This window comes from Microcaecilia unicolor, chromosome 2 (genome assembly GCF_901765095.1).
Source record: "Microcaecilia unicolor chromosome 2, aMicUni1.1, whole genome shotgun sequence".
NCBI classification, from domain to species: Eukaryota; Metazoa; Chordata; class Amphibia; order Gymnophiona; family Siphonopidae; genus Microcaecilia; species Microcaecilia unicolor.
Genome location: NC_044032.1, coordinates 608,942,768 through 608,962,210, shown reverse-complemented (window position 1 = coordinate 608,962,210; position 19,443 = coordinate 608,942,768). Strand labels below are relative to the sequence as shown.

The 19,443-nt window shown below is 42.0% G+C and overlaps 1 protein-coding gene across 2 annotated transcripts in view; it reads left to right on the top strand.

Moving 5' to 3' along the window:
- The window catches only part of GUCY1A1 (guanylate cyclase 1 soluble subunit alpha 1), a 111,778-nt gene that overhangs the window by 73,396 nt on the left and 18,939 nt on the right, over positions 1–19,443 (top strand). For both annotated transcript variants that reach the window (XM_030191615.1, XM_030191614.1), the window contains 2 exons: positions 1,066–1,209; positions 15,162–15,316. In XM_030191615.1, the coding sequence (XP_030047475.1) occupies positions 1,066–1,209; positions 15,162–15,316 (299 nt within the window). The remainder of the gene's footprint in view (positions 1–1,065; positions 1,210–15,161; positions 15,317–19,443) is intronic.

The following is a 19,443-nucleotide window of genomic DNA, read 5'->3' as shown; positions in this document are numbered from 1 at the left end:
TGGCATTCTGGCTCTGCTTATAAACTAACTTGTACTCGGACAAATGCAAAATTGGGGTTATTGGACCCAAATGAACAAGAAAAAAAAAATAACTTTAGTAATTGGATCTATGATTTATGATATCATACCACATTTACCCCCAGATTCTATATATCGCGCCTAGATTTCCGCACAGAAATCTAATTGTATTCTATAACAGTGCACATAACAGAACTGATTGGCTTATTAACAAATTAAGTTAATTGGATGGTAAGCAATTAGGAGCATTAATTGGCAGTAATTAGAACATACGTGCAGAACTCCCTAAGTGCATTTTATAATGTGGTGCATGTAAATTGTAATGCACATCGTCAAAAAGGGGATGTGGCCATGTACGTGGAATGGGCAGGTCATGGGCATTCTGACAATATTTATGCACAGTTTTATAGAATACACCTGCTCTGCACCTACTTTAGGCGTTGGGATTTACACCAGGTTCTACTTGGTGTAATTCCTTGCGATTAGATGTAGTCGCATGGATGGCCATCAGCGTATTCTATAAACCACGTGGACATTTCGCTTAGGCGAAAATGATTTCTGTGAGGATTTTCCAGGCATCATATATAGAATCTCCCTCTTAGGGGCTTATTTACTAAACTGTGGTAATTTTTTATACTTAACACACATTAAGTTCAAAATGTAAGCAGCATTGAGTACAAAGTCTGAGCATTACATGCATGATCGTGCCCATCATCTGGATTTTAGTTACTTCACAGGGCAGACACTTACAGCATGAGCCTGTGTTCCATACATCGGTATATAGTGCAGTTGTACCTGTGCTCCATGACCCACCCATACCTATGCTAAATACTTGGTGCAGGATTTGTACTACAGTGGCTGGTTTTATTATGCAGTAGCCATTAGTCTGGGTCATGCTAATGGCTTCTATGCACTAATACCTGTACTAGCTGCTTTGCACAGCTTAGTAGACATCCCCCTTAACTGTTTTTTTTCACTATTTGGAAGACATTCTATAAAGTTGTAATGTTGGTGAATAAGTAAGCTAGATTTCATGTATACCTTCAGGTTGAGACAATTGGAGATGCGTATTGTGTAGCTGGAGGATTGCACAGAGAAAGTGAAACACATGCTGTGCAGATAGCACTGATGGCTCTCAAGATGATGGAACTCTCAGATGAAGTGATGTCTCCCCATGGAGAACCCATCAAGGTAAGGCGTAATTGCACGGAATAAATACAGCTACCATTAGTCCTTTTTCTTTTATGTTTTTTGGAGCAAATTGTTCATCGTTCCAGTCAGTGTCATCATTTTGGGGTAGATTCAAGAAAGTGCACCAAAAGTTAGGTGCAGAAAATATGGGATGCTATGCACCAATTCTATAAAGGCAATTGTGCGTAAAATTGCTGTTATAGAATAGATGTAAGTTGGCATGTGTGCACTGAACTTTAGGTGTCAGCACTTACACCATGTCAAAGGCTATTGGTTGCACCTAAAGTTGGTAGTTGTGCAGGTAAGTGATAGTATTCTATAACTTATGTTCACAACTGTAAGTCATGCCCTTGATCTGCCCTTGGGCAAGCCCCCTTTGTAGTTGTGCACTATAGCATTTAGGCGCTAGGTTTCTAGAATAGCGCTTAAGTGCAGTTACACGATTGGTACCAATTAACGCCACTTACCTCTGGATTGTACATAGTGTGCCTAGAGATCCAAGCTGAAATCCAGGCAGATTCTGTACCAACGCTTCTAACTTAATTGGCTTAACAAGCTAATTAGCATTGATAAGTGCCCTTAACAAGCAATAATGAGCACTAATTGGCAATAATTAGAAGTTACACATTCAACTCGCTTAGTGTATTCTGTAACACACTGCGCCTAACTTCTAACGTGCAGACAAAAAGGGGTGTGGAAAAGGGCATTTCGTGGGCGTTCTGAAATCTACGTGTGTAGTTATATAATATGGTCCTCTGCGCCTTCTCTACGCACTGGGATTTATGTCAAGTTTTCGTTGGTGTAAATGGACATGCTTTAAATTTAGGTACTGGGATAGCAACTAAGCGTATTCTATATACCGTGCCTAAATCTAGACGCCACTTATAGAATAAGCTTAGGCGAAAATGTTTTCTGCACGGATGTTTTGGTGCCATAAATAGAATCCTTCCTTAAGGGCTATTATTGGTACTTAAGGCCAATTGGCACCTAATTAAGCAGTTTAAATTACGCATGCAACTGGCACTATTCTGTAACTTGTCTGCCCAAATTTGCACACTAGTTGGAAATTTGGATGCACAACTGTATAGAATCTGGCCCTTTGTGTGCATGTGAGGACGTACTCCTTCATTAAGCTTGCTGGGGTATGGACTTGATTTATCTTCTGTTCTCAGAGAAAAGAGCAACTGCTTCCTGTCATGTGACAATAAGGAAGTAGTTGCTCTGCTATTTTAACAACCACATGATGCTAGCAGCCAGAATCGGCCAAGACAGCTCTGCAGGTGATTCAAAAGTGCTAGGCAGGTAGAAGAAGGAGGCTGATGCTAGGAATAGGGCTGGGAGATGAGTCTGATACCTTCATTGGACCCTACCTGTCCTTCCAACTATTGCCCCATCTCCCGCCTTCCTTTCCTATTCAAGATACTTGAACGTGCTGTTCACCACCGTTGTCTAGACTTTCTTTCATCTCGGGCTATTCTTGATGCACTTCAATCTAGCTTTTGCCCTCTTCAACTGAAACCGTGCTTGCTAAAGTCTCCAATGACCTGTTCCTAGCCAGATCCAAAGGTCTGTATTCTATCCTCATCTTTCTCGATCTATCTGCTGCTTTTGACACTGCTGATCACTTCCTACTCCTTGATACACTGTCCTCATTTGGATTTCAGGGCTACCTTAAACCTAGGCCTGAAAGCAAGAAGTAGTTTCCTCAGTCGTTCTGTGTTCTTAATGAGATCTGGTGTAAAAAGTAGTGTGTGGCCTTCATATTTAATAGGAGCTTAATTTCAATTACCTGAATATATCTGAGAAGTGTAACAACAGGTCTGGGGTATTTATCATTTTGATGACATTGAGAAGGAACACACTGAGCGTGTTCTATTTCAAAATCCTTGGTAAATTGCAAATCTAACACAGATGGTATAAGCAATTCCAGAAATCGACAGATATCTTGGCCCTCTATACTATCGGGGAGGCCCAAAATTCTGAAATTAATTCTATGGGCTCGATTTATGTACTTTAAGTCTTTTTCCAGTTGTGCAATGTGCTTCACCTGACACTGTAGGCCGTTAATATTTTCCTCTGATGTCATCACTGTGTTCTCAATCGTCTGAGCATATTGTTTGAATTGAGTCACTTCCAAGGTAAACACAGCTAAGGCTTCTTTAATTTCTGCTGTATCTTCTTTAGTTTCACTTATTAGTTCTTTAATAGTTTTTAATTCATCCAAAATCACTTATGCAGATATTTCTTCCGGTTTATCTGAAAGCTGTTTATGCAGTGAATTGGGCTCAGCCTTATGGCGTTTGCTACTTTTTCCGGTTATAGATCAATACTTCCACGAAAATGTAATTAAAAAGTCAGATGGTTGACTCGATCCCTAAGGATTCCACCAGAGCTCTACATCTAGGCTGCCATCTTAGCAGAGCTTACCCACGCCCCCTTCTTTTCTTTTAAAAAGGATTTGTCTGTGGCCTATTTAAGGGCAATTGATTGCTGAAGATTCAGGATTGAATGTCATCTAATCAACTGCCAATTCATGTGGCTAAGAGTGAAATTCTTGTTTACAATTGAACCACCATTTGTAATCTGTCCCCGTCCCTTCTAGTAGGGCAAATAGCAATTCCACATTATTCTCCGATAAAACGTTTGTGGGGTTTTTTCAGACTCAGCACGTAACATGAATTCTCATGTTAAGCGTTTAATTTCAACTTCTTACTACAGGCTAAGATTGTGCAGGCGGTTAAATATGATTTTGATGATAAGACGATTTTTGTGCGTTTTGGTAAGATTAGATTATTGTTATACCTTGCTGTTAGGATTAACTTCTACTGTATTTAGGCTCTTCAGGCTCTGCAGCTCAAATGTTAACTGGCTTGTCTTGTTTTCAACATGTAGATCCTATTCTTTTTTCTGTACAATGGTTACCAGTTTACTGGTGTGTTAAATTTAAATTACCTTGTTAATTTTTAAAGTTTTATCTGGTGAGGTTCCTTACTATCTCACGCATCCCTGAGTTCTTATATGCCAGTTAGAACTTTGCGCTCCAGCGGTACAAAGATGTTACAGTTGCCTATTGCCAATTTCTAGACAAGGAACAAAGCATGTGGAACATCATTTTAGAAAGGACGTCCAACTCAGGATAGAGATATCCAGGTCTGTGCTTTGCAGGTGGTACTTGTATTTCAGAACAGGATCTGCTGACATACAGCCTTTTCTCAAATACATTGCCAAATGGGCATCCATGAGTTGGTTATGAGTGACATGAATTTCCATTATAGAAAATGAAAAGTCCAAAATATGATTAGGGCAAAACAGGAGCGTGGATGGGATTTGATATACATTGAGGTTGAAAGGGGACAGACTCAGGAGTAATGTCAGGAAGTATTTTTTTCACGGAGAGGGTGGTAGATATGTGGAATGCCATCACGCGGCAAGTGGTGGAGATGAAGACGGTAATGGAATTCAAACATGCATGGGATAAACACAAAGGAATCCTGTTTAGAAGGAATGGATTTATGGAATCTTAGCAGAGATTGGGTGGTGACACCGGATTTTGGAGAATAAAACCGGGTGCAGGGCGGACTTTTACAGTCTGTGCCCTGATCGTGACTGAATAGATATGGAGGGGCTTGAGTGTAAATTTTAAGGGGCTTCGACGTTAGCTTCAGAACTTTTAGTACAGGAACAGTGCTGGGCAGACTTTTACGGTCTGTGCCCTGAGAAAGGCAGGGACAAATCAAACTCGGGTATACATATAAAGTATTAGATACCATGTAAAATGAGTTTATCTTGTTGGACAGACTGGATGGTTTTTATCTGCCGTCATTTACTATGTTATTATCAGGCTTATTTTCAAAAGAGAAGGGCGCCCATCTTTCGACACAAATCGCAAGATGGGCATCCTTCTAACCACTAGGCTACTCCTCCTGTGGAGGAGTAGCCTAGTGGTTAGTGCAGTGGACTTTGATCCTGGGGAACTGAGTTTGATTCCCACTGCAGCTCCTTGTGACTCTGGGCAAGTCACTTAAACCTCCATTGCCCCTGGTACAAAATAAGTACCTGTATATATGTAAACCGCTTTGAATGTGGTTTCAAAAACCTCAGAAAGGTGGTATATCAAGTCCCATTTCCCTTTCTCACAGGGTCGCCCAAATCAGCATAATCAAAAGCTGATTTTGGGCGTCCTCAACTGTTTTCTGTCGCGGGGACAACCAAAGTTCACAGGGGCGTGTCAGAGGCGTAGCGAAGGCGGGACTGGGGCGTGCCTAACACATGGGCGTCCTCGCCCGATAATGGAAAAAAGAAGGGCGTCCCTGACGAACACTTTACCTAGTCCTTTTTTTCTTATGACCAAGCCACAAAAATGTGCCCTAAATGACGAGATGACCACCGGAGGGAAACGGGGATGACCTCCTCTTACTCTCTCAGTGGTCACTAACCCCCTCCCACCCTCAAAAAAATGTTTTAAATATTTTTTCCAACCTCTATGCCAGCCTCAAATATCATACCCAGCTCCATGACAGCAGTATGCAGGTCCCTGGAGCAGTTTTAGTGGGTGCAGTGCACTTCAGGCAGGCGGACCCAGGCCCATCCCCCCCTATCTGTTACACTTGTAGTGGTAAATGTGAGCCCTTCAAAACCCACCAGAAACCCATTGTACTCACATGTAGGTGCACCCCCTTCACCCATAAGGGCTATGGTAGTGGTGTACAGTTGTGGGGCGTGGGTTTTGGGGGGGGGGGGGTTGGGGGGGCTTAGCACACAATGTAAGGAAGTTATGCACCTGGGAGCAATTTCTGAAGTCCACTGCAGTGCCCCCTAGGGTGCCCGGTTGGTGTCCTGGCATGTCAGGGGGACCAGTGCACTACGAATGCAGGCTTCTTCCACGACCAAAGGGCTTGGATTTGGTTGTTTCTGAGATGGGTGTCCTTGGTATCCATTATCACCGAAAATCGAAGACGACCATCTCTAAGAACGACCATCTCTAAGATCGACCTAAATTTTGCGATTTGGGCGTCCCCGACCGTATTATCGAAATGAAAGATGGACGCCCATTTTGTTTTGATAATAGGGTTTCCCCGCCCCTTCGCCAGGACGTACTGCGAGGACGTCCTCAGGAAAACTTGGGCGCCCCTTTCGATTATGGCCCTCCAAGTTACCTCTCTGTGGTACTTATTTTGTACTTGGTGCAATAGAGGGTTAAATAACTTGTCCAGAGTCACAAGGAGTTTCAGTGGGAATCAAACCCACTTCCCCAGGTTCTTGGGCTGCTGCACTAACCATTAGGCTACTCCTCCATGGGCATCCATTTTATGGGTGGGCAGCAAAAACATTCATGTGCTGTGACATGAACATTTATGTCAGCCATTTTAGTAACATGAACATCCATATTTCCAAAGGCTGACACAGAGCTGGGTATCATTTGCCAGTTCTGCCTTTTTTTTGGGGGGGGGGAGTTAAAGGAGTCTCAATCTCTCCAGTGGAGTACTGCTCAATTAGAGCACTTTTATGTGACCTCAGCATCCCAGTTAGCAGATCTATTTGCCAACATCCATTTTTATGGACATAGATGATTATTCCCCTTCTGAAATGGGGAATGGATGTCTATATTTTGACTCCTTCCCTAGTCTGTCGCCCACAAGATGCCCAGATCCTTGCCATGTGGACATACTGCAGCTTTAGACATTCATAGCCTGGCTTTGTAAAATTGTGAATTAGAGGTCCATGCAATTATGGACATCTAAATGCCAGTTTCTGGCTGTCTAAAACTCAAATAGAGCTTCTACAATAAGGACCTTAATCTCTCTGGTTCATTTGAATGGAATAATTTGATACCAGCAGTCAGAAAACTTACAAGCCTTTTTGCTTGTAGGAAACAGTGAAGAGATACTTGTTTCATCAGGCATTGGTAATTGATTGCCAATGATGTATAGATAATGACAAATTTATTTATTATAAATATAAATGCTTGGTTTTTTAATTGTATCAGTTCTTATTGTATTTATCTATGTGTTTACTGTACTGTGCCTAGAACTGCTGATAGTGCTGGTTGTAAGTGTTTTTAAATAAAACACGGAGAAAATGAAAGTTTCACAAACCAAGAAAACTTAAAAGAAAGACAAATAAACTCTGGAAGATTTATTTAACCACATTTGGAACGCTGCCTAGAAAAACATAGCCACAAGAGACCTTAAACACTTATAATTAAAATATAAATAGTACCGTAGCAAGACCCAAAAAGCAGCAGCTAATCCTAATGCATGAAAAGTATATGATTAATTTTTTGAGGGTTACCCTTGAATCGGAACCTCAATTGATTAGTGCTTTTTAACTGCCTCAAGTTTAGAGGAGGGAAATAAAGCAGTCTAATCAAGCTGCTCAACCCCCATTGGACAAATTGGAATTAATCTGGTTCTGAACATATTTCTACCTGTACCTCTATAATAACATGTCTTCTATATCCTGGTAGCAGAGCTATGACCAAAACCGAGCTTCTCATTTTCCCCCCCCAAACCCACCTCCCCGCTCCCCCCGTTTTCTATTTCTGTTGATGGCTCTCTCATTCTCCCTGTCTCCTCAGCTCGAAACCTTGGGGTCATCTTTGACTCTTCTCTCTCCTTCTCTGCTCATATCCAGCAGACCGCCAAGACCTGTCGTTTCTTTCTTTACAACATTCGTAAAATCCGCCCCTTTCTTTCCGAGCACTCTACCAAAACCCTCATCCACACCCTTGTCACCTCTCGTTTAGACTACTGCAATCTGCTTCTTGCTGGCCTCCCACTTAGTCACCTCTCCCCTCTCCAGTCGGTTCAAAACTCTGCTGCCCGTCTCATCTTCCGCCAGGGTCGCTTTACTCATACTACCCCTCTCCTCAAGACCCTTCACTGGCTCCCTATCCGTTTTCGCATCCTGTTCAAACTTCTTCTACTAACCTATAAATGTACTCACTCTGCTGCTCCCCAGTATCTCTCCACACTCGTCCTTTCCTACACCCCTTCCCGTGCACTCCGCTCCATGGATAAATCCTTCTTATCTGTTCCCTTCTCCACTACTGCCAACTCCAGACTTCGCGCCTTCTGTCTCGCTGCACCCTACGCCTGGAATAAACTTCCTGAGCCCCTACGTCTTGCCCCATCCTTGACCACCTTTAAATCTAGACTGAAAGCCCACCTCTTTAACATTGCTTTTGACTCGTAACCACTTGTAACCACTCGCCTCCACCTACCCTCCTCTCTTCCTTCCCGTTCACATTAATTGATTTAATTTGCTTACTTTATTTATTTTTTGTCTATTAGATTGTAAGCTCTTTGAGCAGGGACTGTCTTTCTTCTATGTTTGTGCAGCGCTGCGTATGCCTTGTAGCGCTATAGAAATGCTAAATAGTAGTAGTAGTAGTAGTAGTAGTGAGTTATGTGTGGGCAGTATGACTGCGCAAGGCAAAAGGAGGTGAGAGCGCCAAAATTGCTCCCCATCCCTTGCCTCCCTTGCTTGGCCGTGATGCAGTAGGTGGCGTGAAAGCACTGGGAGTGTGTTGCACAGGGCGTATTTTCAGCTTGGGACATTTCTGCCTGATGGTTAATGAAGGTCTATCCGTATTTATGAATTGTTACGTTAGGATCCATTCAAGTGTAGCCAAAATCGCACAGGAGAGGAGACATGTTTCTCTTGCTTTGGCTAAGAGTATTAGACCTTAAAAGTGCAATTCTTCCTGCCTTCCTCCTGCAAATGTTTGCTCAAATATCAGGGTAGCAGACATATCATCTTAGAACCATAGCAGTTCTCATTTTTCCTTAATACTAAATCAGCTGGGCCACAGCCCCTCCACCTTTCCCACCGGTACTCTTAATTTGCCAAGTCTTACTAGAAGTAGCTGGTTCATTCGCATTACTGCATAAACTCTCGCTTGTAATTTTTCCTTTGGGTTAGTGAATTAGATCGTCCCTGTTTTTGTGGACTTGTAGAAGTTGTCATGAAACTTTGGAGTCCTTATACAAAGGTGTGGGGCCATTTTGACCACAGTCATAAAATGGCCTATTTTGTATTAATGACCATGTGCTAGAATTGCTATTAGCACACAGCCATTTTTTAAAATTACTGTCTGAGCACTTACCACCACCTGTTTGGTAGGCGGTAAGGGCTCCGATGATATCCATGTGCTAACCAGTTAGCATGCAGTAATATAAATGCGCTAACTGGTACACCCACGCTCTCTACTCCTGACAAGCCCCCCTCAAAAAAAAAAATTTTTAATAGTGTATGCACATTTTGGAATTATCACAGGATGCCTGAGCACATCTCATGGTATTCCATCTTTAGCTGATTTAGGATGCAACCATACCAGGCTGTAACTTTTTTTTTTTTTTTTTAGAAAGGATAGTGATGGTGGAAGAGGTGGAGTAGTGGTGCTGTATGTGAAAAACAATAATAATAATAATACAAAAAAAGAAAAACCGACGTTGACCTCCAGAAACAGGACAATGATGAGTTCTTTATAGGAAAGACCTGACACGGGCTGTGTTTCATTGACCATGCGCTTGCATTAGGGGGTCACTGAAATTGCAGAACTTTAAATGGTAAAGATAAGAAGTCTTCTATATATTCAATTGAATGACACTTTAATTTGTTTCAAAACTTGCCAGGTGGTGGTATCGATTTACAGGTTTCGAAATAAATTAAAGTGTCGTTCTGTTGAATATACGGAAGACTTCTTATCCTTACCATTTAAGAATTCTGCAATTTCAGTGACCTCCTAATGCAGGTGCTTGGTCGCCGAAACACGGCCCATGTCGGGTCTTTCCAATAAAGAACTCGTCATTGTCCTGTTTCTGGAGGACAACGTGTGCTTTTGTTTTTGTGTTTACCTTTTGGGGTGCTCTTTTACCCTCTTTCAATTGACTGAAAAACAGTATTAAAGCAGCAGAAATACAGAGGACCTGGGGAATGGAGGAAGTGTTATGGAACAGCTTGAAAAGGGAAGATGGAACCTCTATACGCACAGATGTCATCTATAGGCCTCCAACACAAAGAGAAAAGCTGGACAAAGATCTGGTTGAAGATATTCATAAATTGGAACTGAAAGGGGAGCTGTTGTTACTGGGAGATTTTAGTCTTCCAGATGCAGACTGGAATGTCCAAACTGCAGACCCAGAAGACAGATCATAGATGATCTCAAAGGTGCTCTGCTCAGACAAATGATGTCAGAACCCACGAGGGAAGGGACAACGCTGGAATTTGTGCTCACAAATGGAGAAAGTGTGTCTAGTGTCCATGTGGTGCCCACCTGCTTAGTAGTGACTACCGTACAGTGTGGTTTGATGTAAGAGCTAAAGCGGAATGTGGACACACAAAACAAAGTCCTGATTGTAGTAAAATGAGAGAGTTCCTGAAGAAAGAGCTAATGAGATGGGAGGATATAAGAGAAATGGAAACACAGTGATCCAAGCTGAAAGGAGCTATAAAAATGGCAACTGAATTCTATGTAAGAAAAGTTAATAAAAGTGAGAGGAAAAGGAAACCAATATGGTTCTCCAAACAGGTGGCTGAAAATAATAAAGGCAAAAGACATGTTATTCAAGGAATACAGAAGAATGCAAGAAGAGAAACAGAGAAAAGAATACCAGATAAAACGAAGGAAGCAAAGAGAGAAATGCAGATGGAAGAAAAAAAAGGCTAGAGATGTAAAGAAAGGTTTGGATAAAGGAAGGAGACAAAATCATCCATGGTGATGCCCCAGCCTACATGTCAGACCTGATAGACCTACCACCCAGGAATGCTAAAAAATCAGCTTGCACATTCCTTAATCTCCATTTCCCCAACTGTAAAGGTCTAAAATACAAATTAATGCACGCATCAACCTTTTCCTATATGAGCACGCGATTCTGGAACGCGCTGCCACGCAATCTAAAAGCGATCTATGAACTGACCAACTTCTGAAAACAACTGAAGACCCATCTCTTTTTGACAAGATATACCACAGAGATCAACACATGTGATACTCCCCACATATATCCAGAAATGTTTTATAATGCCTTTTGTTATATTACTATCATGTATTCTATTACCATGCAACCCCAAATCCTTCTGTAATACCAAATATCTATTCTCTTCTTACTTCCACTATCCATGATGTATTGTAAGCCACATTGAGCCTGCAAAGAGGTGGGAAAACGTGGGATACAAATGCAATAAATAAATATAATTGTGAACTGAAAGATGCTAAGAACCACTGTGTGGAAAGTGATGAGGAAAAAGCAGACATGCTAAACAAATACTTCTGTGTTCATGGAAGAAAATTCTGGAGAAGGACCCCAGATGGCTGACAAAGGTACCATATTTTTGGACTATATGACGCACCGGACCATAAGACGCACCTAGGTTTTCCTCCCAAATTTGGAGGAAAAAAAAGTCATCTTATAGTCCGAAAAATAGTTACAGGCCCCCCTCCCTGTTCCAGGCACCCTCCCTCCATTACAGGCACCTCCCTCCCTCCGTTACAGGCTCCCTCCCTCCCTCCGTTACAGGCACCCCTCTCTTCCTCCGTTGGAATTTTAAAACTCCTCACCTCGTCAGTGTGTCTCGCGGTAGCAGCAGCACTTTAGCGTGCACGTCGCTCTTCACTCAGCCAGCCTTCTCTCTCTCAGCTCTCTGGTCCCGCCCACAAGGGAGGTGAGGAGTTTTAAAATTCCAACGGAGGGAGAGAGGGGTGCCTGTAACGGAGGGAGGGAGGTGCCTGTAACGGAGGGAGGGAGGCTACATTCGGACTATAAGACGCACCCCCCATTTTCCTCCCAAATGCGTCTTACAGTCCGAAAAATACGGTATATATGGGAATGGAGTAGCTATTGCACCATTCACAGAAAAAAGTGTTTATGAACAATATGAAAAACTAAAAGTGCACAAAGGTGTGGGACCCGACGAGATCCATATCCGTTTCAGGATATTGAGGGAGCTAAGAGAGGTTCTAGTGGGCTTCTCAAAGTTTGTTTAATAAATTCTTGGCGACGAGAGAGGTTCTGTGAGATTGTGGAAGAGTTCTTCACAAAATTGGTAACAGAGAAGAAGTCGGAAACTACAGGCCGGTAAGCCTCACTTCAGTGGCTTAAAACATAGTGGAGGCTCTACTGAAGGAAAGAATAGCGAGCTACCTGGAATCCACTCGGTTACAAGATCCAAGGCAACATGACTTTACAAAGGGAAAATTGATTCAAACAAATCTGATATTTTTTTGTCTGGGTGACCAGAGAATTGGATCAAGGACATTCACTTGATACAGTCTACCTGGATTTAAGCAATGCCTTTGACATGGTTCCTTAAAGGAGACTGATCTGTAAACTTAGCAGCCTGAATATAGGAGCCAAAGTGCTGAACTGGATTAGAAATTGGTTGATTGACAGATGACAGAGGGTAGTGGTACCTGAAATTTGATCCGAGCTGCTCTGATCTTCTCCGCTCAACAACTTTGTTTCCAGTACAATTGAGCACTATAGCTTCAGTTTATTGACACACATATTCTTTTTATATTTGGATAGAATTAATAATCAACAGACGGCAGAGAAGACTCCTGACGCAGGCCAGTACGGCCGAAACACAGCTGTGTCGAGTCCCTTTCTCCCTGCTACAGTTTGGCTAATAAAGTTGATTCTTCATTTTTACATCCAAAGTGTCGTCTTTTTTATGTAACTTTTTGATTTTGATGGATTCATCTTTTAAATACATATTTTATGATTAATTTTAAATTTTTACGTTTTATATATATATAATTTTTATTTTTATATTTTTTTGTTTTTTGCTTTTGTTGATCATCTTTGCTGTTTTGTTTCTTGTTGATTTCCTTGCGAAGACTGGTTTCTTCTGTTTTTTTGTACTACATACCAAACTTATACTCATGCATAAGTTGAGAAATTTTGACTTCAAATCCCATAAATAAACCAGAGTTGTTTTATCTATAGGCCATTCTCATCAGTGCCATAGCACTCTTTCGTTAACTTTATGGGAAGTACAGTAGACAGACTCTGGCTCTGCTGAAGTCGCTGTAGAAGTCAGAGCCAGTGCTTCCCCTGGTGTGGGAAGAACTCGTAATTCAGGTTGAGCTTGTACAGTGTCAAAATTAAAGAGAAGAGGTTTGGAGAAGGTGTGCAAGTGAGACTAGGGAGTGATAAAAAATAAATAAATACTAGTGATTGTTTAAAATCTGTAACAGTTCTGGCTGGTTGAAAATTTGTGCTGAGTATACATATTGAGAGGAGGGCATGCCTGTGGGGAAGTGTATATGTCATTTATTAGGTCACCTGGAGATAGCTCAAAGCCATTCGATTATCAGATGGTTCAAGCAATAGGTTCAAAGGGGAATTTTAGCTGAGACAGTTGCTGTGGAAAGAGTTAGTGAGTGAAATTCAGATTGCTTTTTATTTTTGTTAAAAAACAAAACCCTGGAGTGTGTGTGTGTACTGAGAAATTCTGACTCCTGAATAAAACATTCTCCTTCGATAGAAAAGGTTAGTGATTTTTGAAAATTATTTTCTAGACCATTTTGCTGTGAGTGAACTTGCCAAAGTTTAGAGTGAGAGAGTGGTGAATAAAACTGAAGACTTATCAGTAAGGGATAAATATATAATTCTTACATACTGAAATCTGATGATTGAACTTAAAGCCAGAAGGAAACAGTGTTCTGACTGTGTTAGAAATCTGGGAAGCTGTGGGCTCTGTGTGTGGAGGGTGGAGGGGGGGGTCAGTTTGGGAAAGGCAAGGGAGATGCTGAAAGGGAGAGAGAAAAAGATAGGGAGCAATGTTGGACCAGAGGTGGAGGGGAGGGAAAGAAAGGGGGCTATGTAGTATCCAGCCTTGACTTGAACACAGGTCACAGTATTTTGGGTCATTTTTAGTTCTAAAACTCAGCTTATACACGAGATTGACTTATACACGAATCTATATGGTATATCTTACTTGGGACAGGGGCAGTTTTCTGAGTGTCTAGAAATAAGACACCCTAGTGGTGCCTGACAGCAGACTATTCAATAAAGGTGCCAACTTTTCTTTATAGAATAGTAATGTATCAAGCAAGATACTTGCCAATAACTTAGGTGCGAGCATTTAGTACAGTTCGTGTAAGATGACGATAGATAAAGACCTATACGGTCCATCTAGTCTGCCCAACAAGATAAACTCATAGAAGTGCAGGTGTCTAAGCTCTGGACATACATGCATAACTTTTAGTTCTTCACCTTACGAAACTTAAAGAAAGTACTTCTAAGATGTAAAGTAACATAATATTTATTGTTAGTAGGCTATAATTATTATGGTGGAAAGTTGTACCCGCAGAGTCCGTGCCTTGCCTCGCCTCACCTCACCCCACCTGTGTGTCCCAGATTTCCAAACCAAAAAATCTGGTAACCTTAACTTTGGATAAAGCAGTAAGGTAGCCATATTGGTTCGCTTTAAGGATTAATAAATAAAAATAAACTAAACAATGGAAAATAAGGTGACAAAACCTTTTTATTGGACTAAAGAAATACATTTTTGATAAGTTTTTGGAGGCCACAACCTCTTTCCTTCGGTCAGGACAGTATGAGCAATAGATAAAAATATGTAAGTGGAACATAAAAGCATTCCATTGACAGTCTCAAGGGGAAAGAGAGGGAGAGATGGATGGGTGAACAGAAAGTGAGAAAACATTAAAATGTTATGGTTTATAATGAGATAGGAAACCCAGATCTTTGTGTAGTCCTTTCTTGTAAGCTGCAAAGTATCTTATATTCCTGGATTGTTTTAAAATTTCCTCTTGGTACTAACATGTCACCAGAACTAAATGAAGATGAGACCTTGTGGTGTCTCTGTTGATTAAAATGTGGCATTTAGAAATGTGTCCAAGAGAACTGGATTCTTTTAGGTTAATACATGTTCTATCAGCCAACCAAAGATACTGTTTCTATATATATCTTTTAACTCTTTTTCTTTAGATGCGTATTGGTCTGCATTCTGGCTCTGTCTTTGCCGGAGTGGTTGGCGTTCAAATGCCGCGTTATTGTCTTTTTGGAAATAATGTAACCCTCGCCAACAAATTTGAGTCCTGCAGTGTACCACGGAGGATTAATGTCAGTCCAACTACTTATAGGTATGTACATATATGTATGCTATATATCGTTAAGACTTCTACTGCTTTCCTTTTTCTGTATATGTTTAAAATGTCATATCACAAAGTTATTCAAAGTTGTTAAATCACGAGAGGATTGTGAAAAACTACAAGAGGACCTTACAAGACTGGGAGACTGGGCATCTAAATGGCAGATGACGTTTAATGTGAGCAAGTGCAAAGTGATGCCTGTGGGAAAGAGGAACTCGAATTATAGCTACGTAATGCAAGATTCCATGTTAGGAGTCACCGATCAAGAAAGGGATCTCGGCGGCGTCATTGATGATACGTTGAAACCCTCTGCTCAGTGTGCTGCGGTGGCTAAGAAAGCAAATAGAATGTTAGGTATTATTAGGAAAGGAATGGAAAACAAAAACGAGGATGTCATAATTCCTTTGTATCGGTCCATGGTGCGACCGTACCTCGAATATTGTGTTCAATTCTGGTCACTGCATCTCAAAAATGATATAGTGGAATTAGAAAAGGTACAGAGAAGGACGACGAAAATGATAAAGGGGATGGGATGACTTCCCTATGAGGAAAGGCTGAAGTGTCTAGGGCTCTTCAGCTTGGGACAGCTGAGGGGAGATATGATAGAGGTCTATAAAATAATGAGTGGAGTGGAACGTGTAGACGTGAATCATTTGTTTACTCTTTCCAAAAATACCAGGACTAGGGGGCATGCGATGAAGCCACAAAGTAGTAAATTTAAAATGAATTGGAGAAAATATTTCTTCACTCAGCGTATAATTAAACTTTGGAATTCGTTGCCAGAGAATGTGGTAAAGACGGTTAGCTTAGCGGAGTTTAAAAAAGGTTTGGACTGCTTCCTAAAGGAAAAGTCCATAGACCATTATTAAAACGACTTGGGGGAAATCCACTGCTTATTCCTGGGATAAGCAGCATAAAATGTATTGAACGTTTTGGGGGGATCTTGCCAGTTATTTGTGACCTGGATTGACCACTGTTGGCAACAGGATGCTGGGCTTGATGGACCTTTGCTCTGTCCCAGTGCGGCAATACTTATGTACTTATGAACCTTAGATCATTTAAATCACTTTCAGGCTTATTTTCGAAAGTGATCTCCGGCCATTTCCCGACATAAATCGGGAGATGGCCGGCGATCTCGCAAAAGCGGCGAAATCGGTATAATCGAAAGCGGCTTTTTTGACAGCATCGCCGCTTTCCCGTTGCCTCACCGGCGAACGTTCAAGGGGGCGTGTCGGTGGCATAGCGAAGGCGGGACATAGGCGTGGCTACCAGGTGGCCAGCTTTCGTGGATAATGGATAAAAAAAACGGCATTAAGCAGTATTTTGCCGGGTTTACTTGGTCCTTTTATTTTCATGACCAAGCCTCAAAAAGGTGCCCAACTCACCAGATGACCACCGGAGGGAATGGGGGATGACCTCCCCGTACTCCCCCAGTGGTCACCAACCCTCTCCCACACTAAAAAAATAAAAATAAAAACCCTTTTTTACCACCCTGAATGCCCGCCTCAAATGTCATACCCAGCTCCCTGACAGCAGTATGCAAGTCCCTGGAGCAGTTTTTAATGGGTGCTGTGCACTTCAGGCAGGCAGACCCAGGTCCACCCACCCCCCTACCTGTTACACTTGTGGTGGTAAATGTTAAGCCCTCCAAACCCCCCCAAAACCCACTCTACCCACATGTAGGTGCCCCCCTTCACCCATAAGTGCTATGGTAATGGTGTAGAGTTGTGGGGAGTGGGTTTGGGGGGATTTGGGGGGCTCAGCACCCAAGGTAAGGGAGCTATGCACCTGGGAGCTTTTTTTGGTATTTTTTACAAATTTTTAAAAATGCCCCCTAGGGTGCCCGGTTGGTGTCCTGGCACGTCAGGGGGACCAGTGCACTACAAATGCTGGCTCCTCCCATGACCAAATGCCTTGGATTTCGCCAGGTTTGAGATGGCCGGCATTTTTTCCATTATCGCTGAAAAACAAAACCCGGCGAACTCTGGCATTTTGCCGGGCTAAACCGTATTATCGAAAAAAAAGATGGCCGGCCATCTTTTTCGAAAATACGGTTCCGGCCAGCTGTTGCGCCACCGCCAAAATAGATCGCCGGCGACCTATTTCGCTGGCGACGTTCGATTATGCCCCTCTTTATTAGTCCTGCTCATAGATTCTAACTCGGGATTAACTTAACACCTATTACTCTCCTAATGGACTGATCTTAAAACAATTAACGCATGAGTTCTTACCGTCACCTATTTTGTAGGCGGTAAGGGCTCTTGTGCTGACCTGCACTATGCGTGCGGCAGTGCGGCTGCACTAACTGATTAGCGCAGAAACGCCTACTCTTTGCTCCCAGATACACCCCCTTGGCTAAAAAATAAAAAAATATATTTTTTAGCACATGGGTAGCACGCACATGCCTCAGCGTGCCTCACAGTATGCCGTTTTAAGCTGTGGTAAGCACGAGTTAGCGCTTACCCCAGCTTGGTAAAAGGGCCCCAAAGCACTGGATCTGTATCTTTCTTTTTGCGGATATATTTCGTAAACAGCAATTTACTGCAATACAGGCTGCCACCAGAAGTGTTCATTCAAAAAGCTGGAGTCTTTCCAGTTAGGCAAGATATGCTTCTGAGCGATGGTAATTAGAATATCAAATAAACGACGATGCTTTGGATGTAAGTTCAGGTTTGTTGTGCAGGATTTAAAGATGATAATGGAAGATGTGATTTTGCTGATGACAGTCTGTGAAACTTATGGGTCATATGCAACAGAAATGTTCCATATGGTTTCCTTTGTCCTCTTTCTTACAATGCTCATAATATTGCATTCAGCAAACTATATTATCTACTATGATAAAACTCACCCTCAACGTTCTGAGGACACTGACGTCAGTGAAGCCAAGCTGACTTCCTTCAAAAAGGTTTGAAGGTTCGTGGTGGTGAAACCACCAAAATCGCTCCGGGCCCCGCCCTCGAGGGCGGAGCAATGGCAGAACAACGAAGGGGTTGGCAGGGAGGGAGGCAGGGAGGCGTGGGGGGGGGTGGGAAATCTCTCCGGGCCCTGCTCTCGAGGGCGGAGCAATGGCAGAACAACGAAGGGGTTGGCAGGGAGGAAAGGGGGGAAGGAAATCGCTCCGGGCCCCGCCCTCGCGTCAAACGTCATGACGTTGGGGGCGGAGCAATGGCAGAACAACGAAGGGGTTGGCCAGGGAGGGGGGGGTGTTGGCGACGAAAACCTTGATAGCGCCCGTTTCATTTGCTCTGAAACGGACCTCTTTTACTAGTAATAAATAAATACACCTTTTTATACAAGATTATTTCATGTTTAATATTGCAGACATCATATTAATTACACCCAAATGCCTTGGGAACAGCAGTTTAGTATTTTTTACATTATGCCACGGTTATATTTTTCTTATTATTAATATATTGAGTAGCTTTCCAAGATGGCACATGTTTAGGTCTTTTACTGTCCATGTTTATAACAGATCCTGTTAATAATACTTTAATGTGTGGTTTATACTTATATTCAACTTCTTGTGTTTTATACATAAAGCTAATAAAATTTCCGGAAAAAAAAAGAAGTAAACAGCAATTTACTAATAATCATCAAAAGTTTGTTTAAATAAATGAACAGCACTTTTTCAAAATTGAGTCCATTTTTTGTCAGCTTTGTACGATTTAATTTCATTCATCAAGGCAATATTTATTTACTTTATCTTATTCCTGTGCCAAAACTCATTGATTTAGTGAGGTTTGGCACAGACGGGGCTTTTTTTGAGGGGGTACTTGGGGCTACTGAGTACCGGCACCTTTTCCATTGTCTGCTAAAATTGACCCATGGTTGCAAGTTTTAATGAGTGAGGTCAGTCTATAAACACCAATTCTGCCTTGTCATTGATTCTGTGACTGGTTGCAGGGGGCCTTTCTATTGTGGGGTGGGTCCCCTAGTGATCATCCCACCCCTGAAGGGTGGCCTGGCATTTGAGTACCGGCACCTTTTTCGCTAGAAAAAATACAATGTGCACAGGAATAAGCTATATTCACATGAATCTTGCCTTGATGAACGAAATTAATTGCATAGGTCAAAATTGACAAAAAATGGGCTGAGTTTTGAAAATGTGCTCTTCAAAT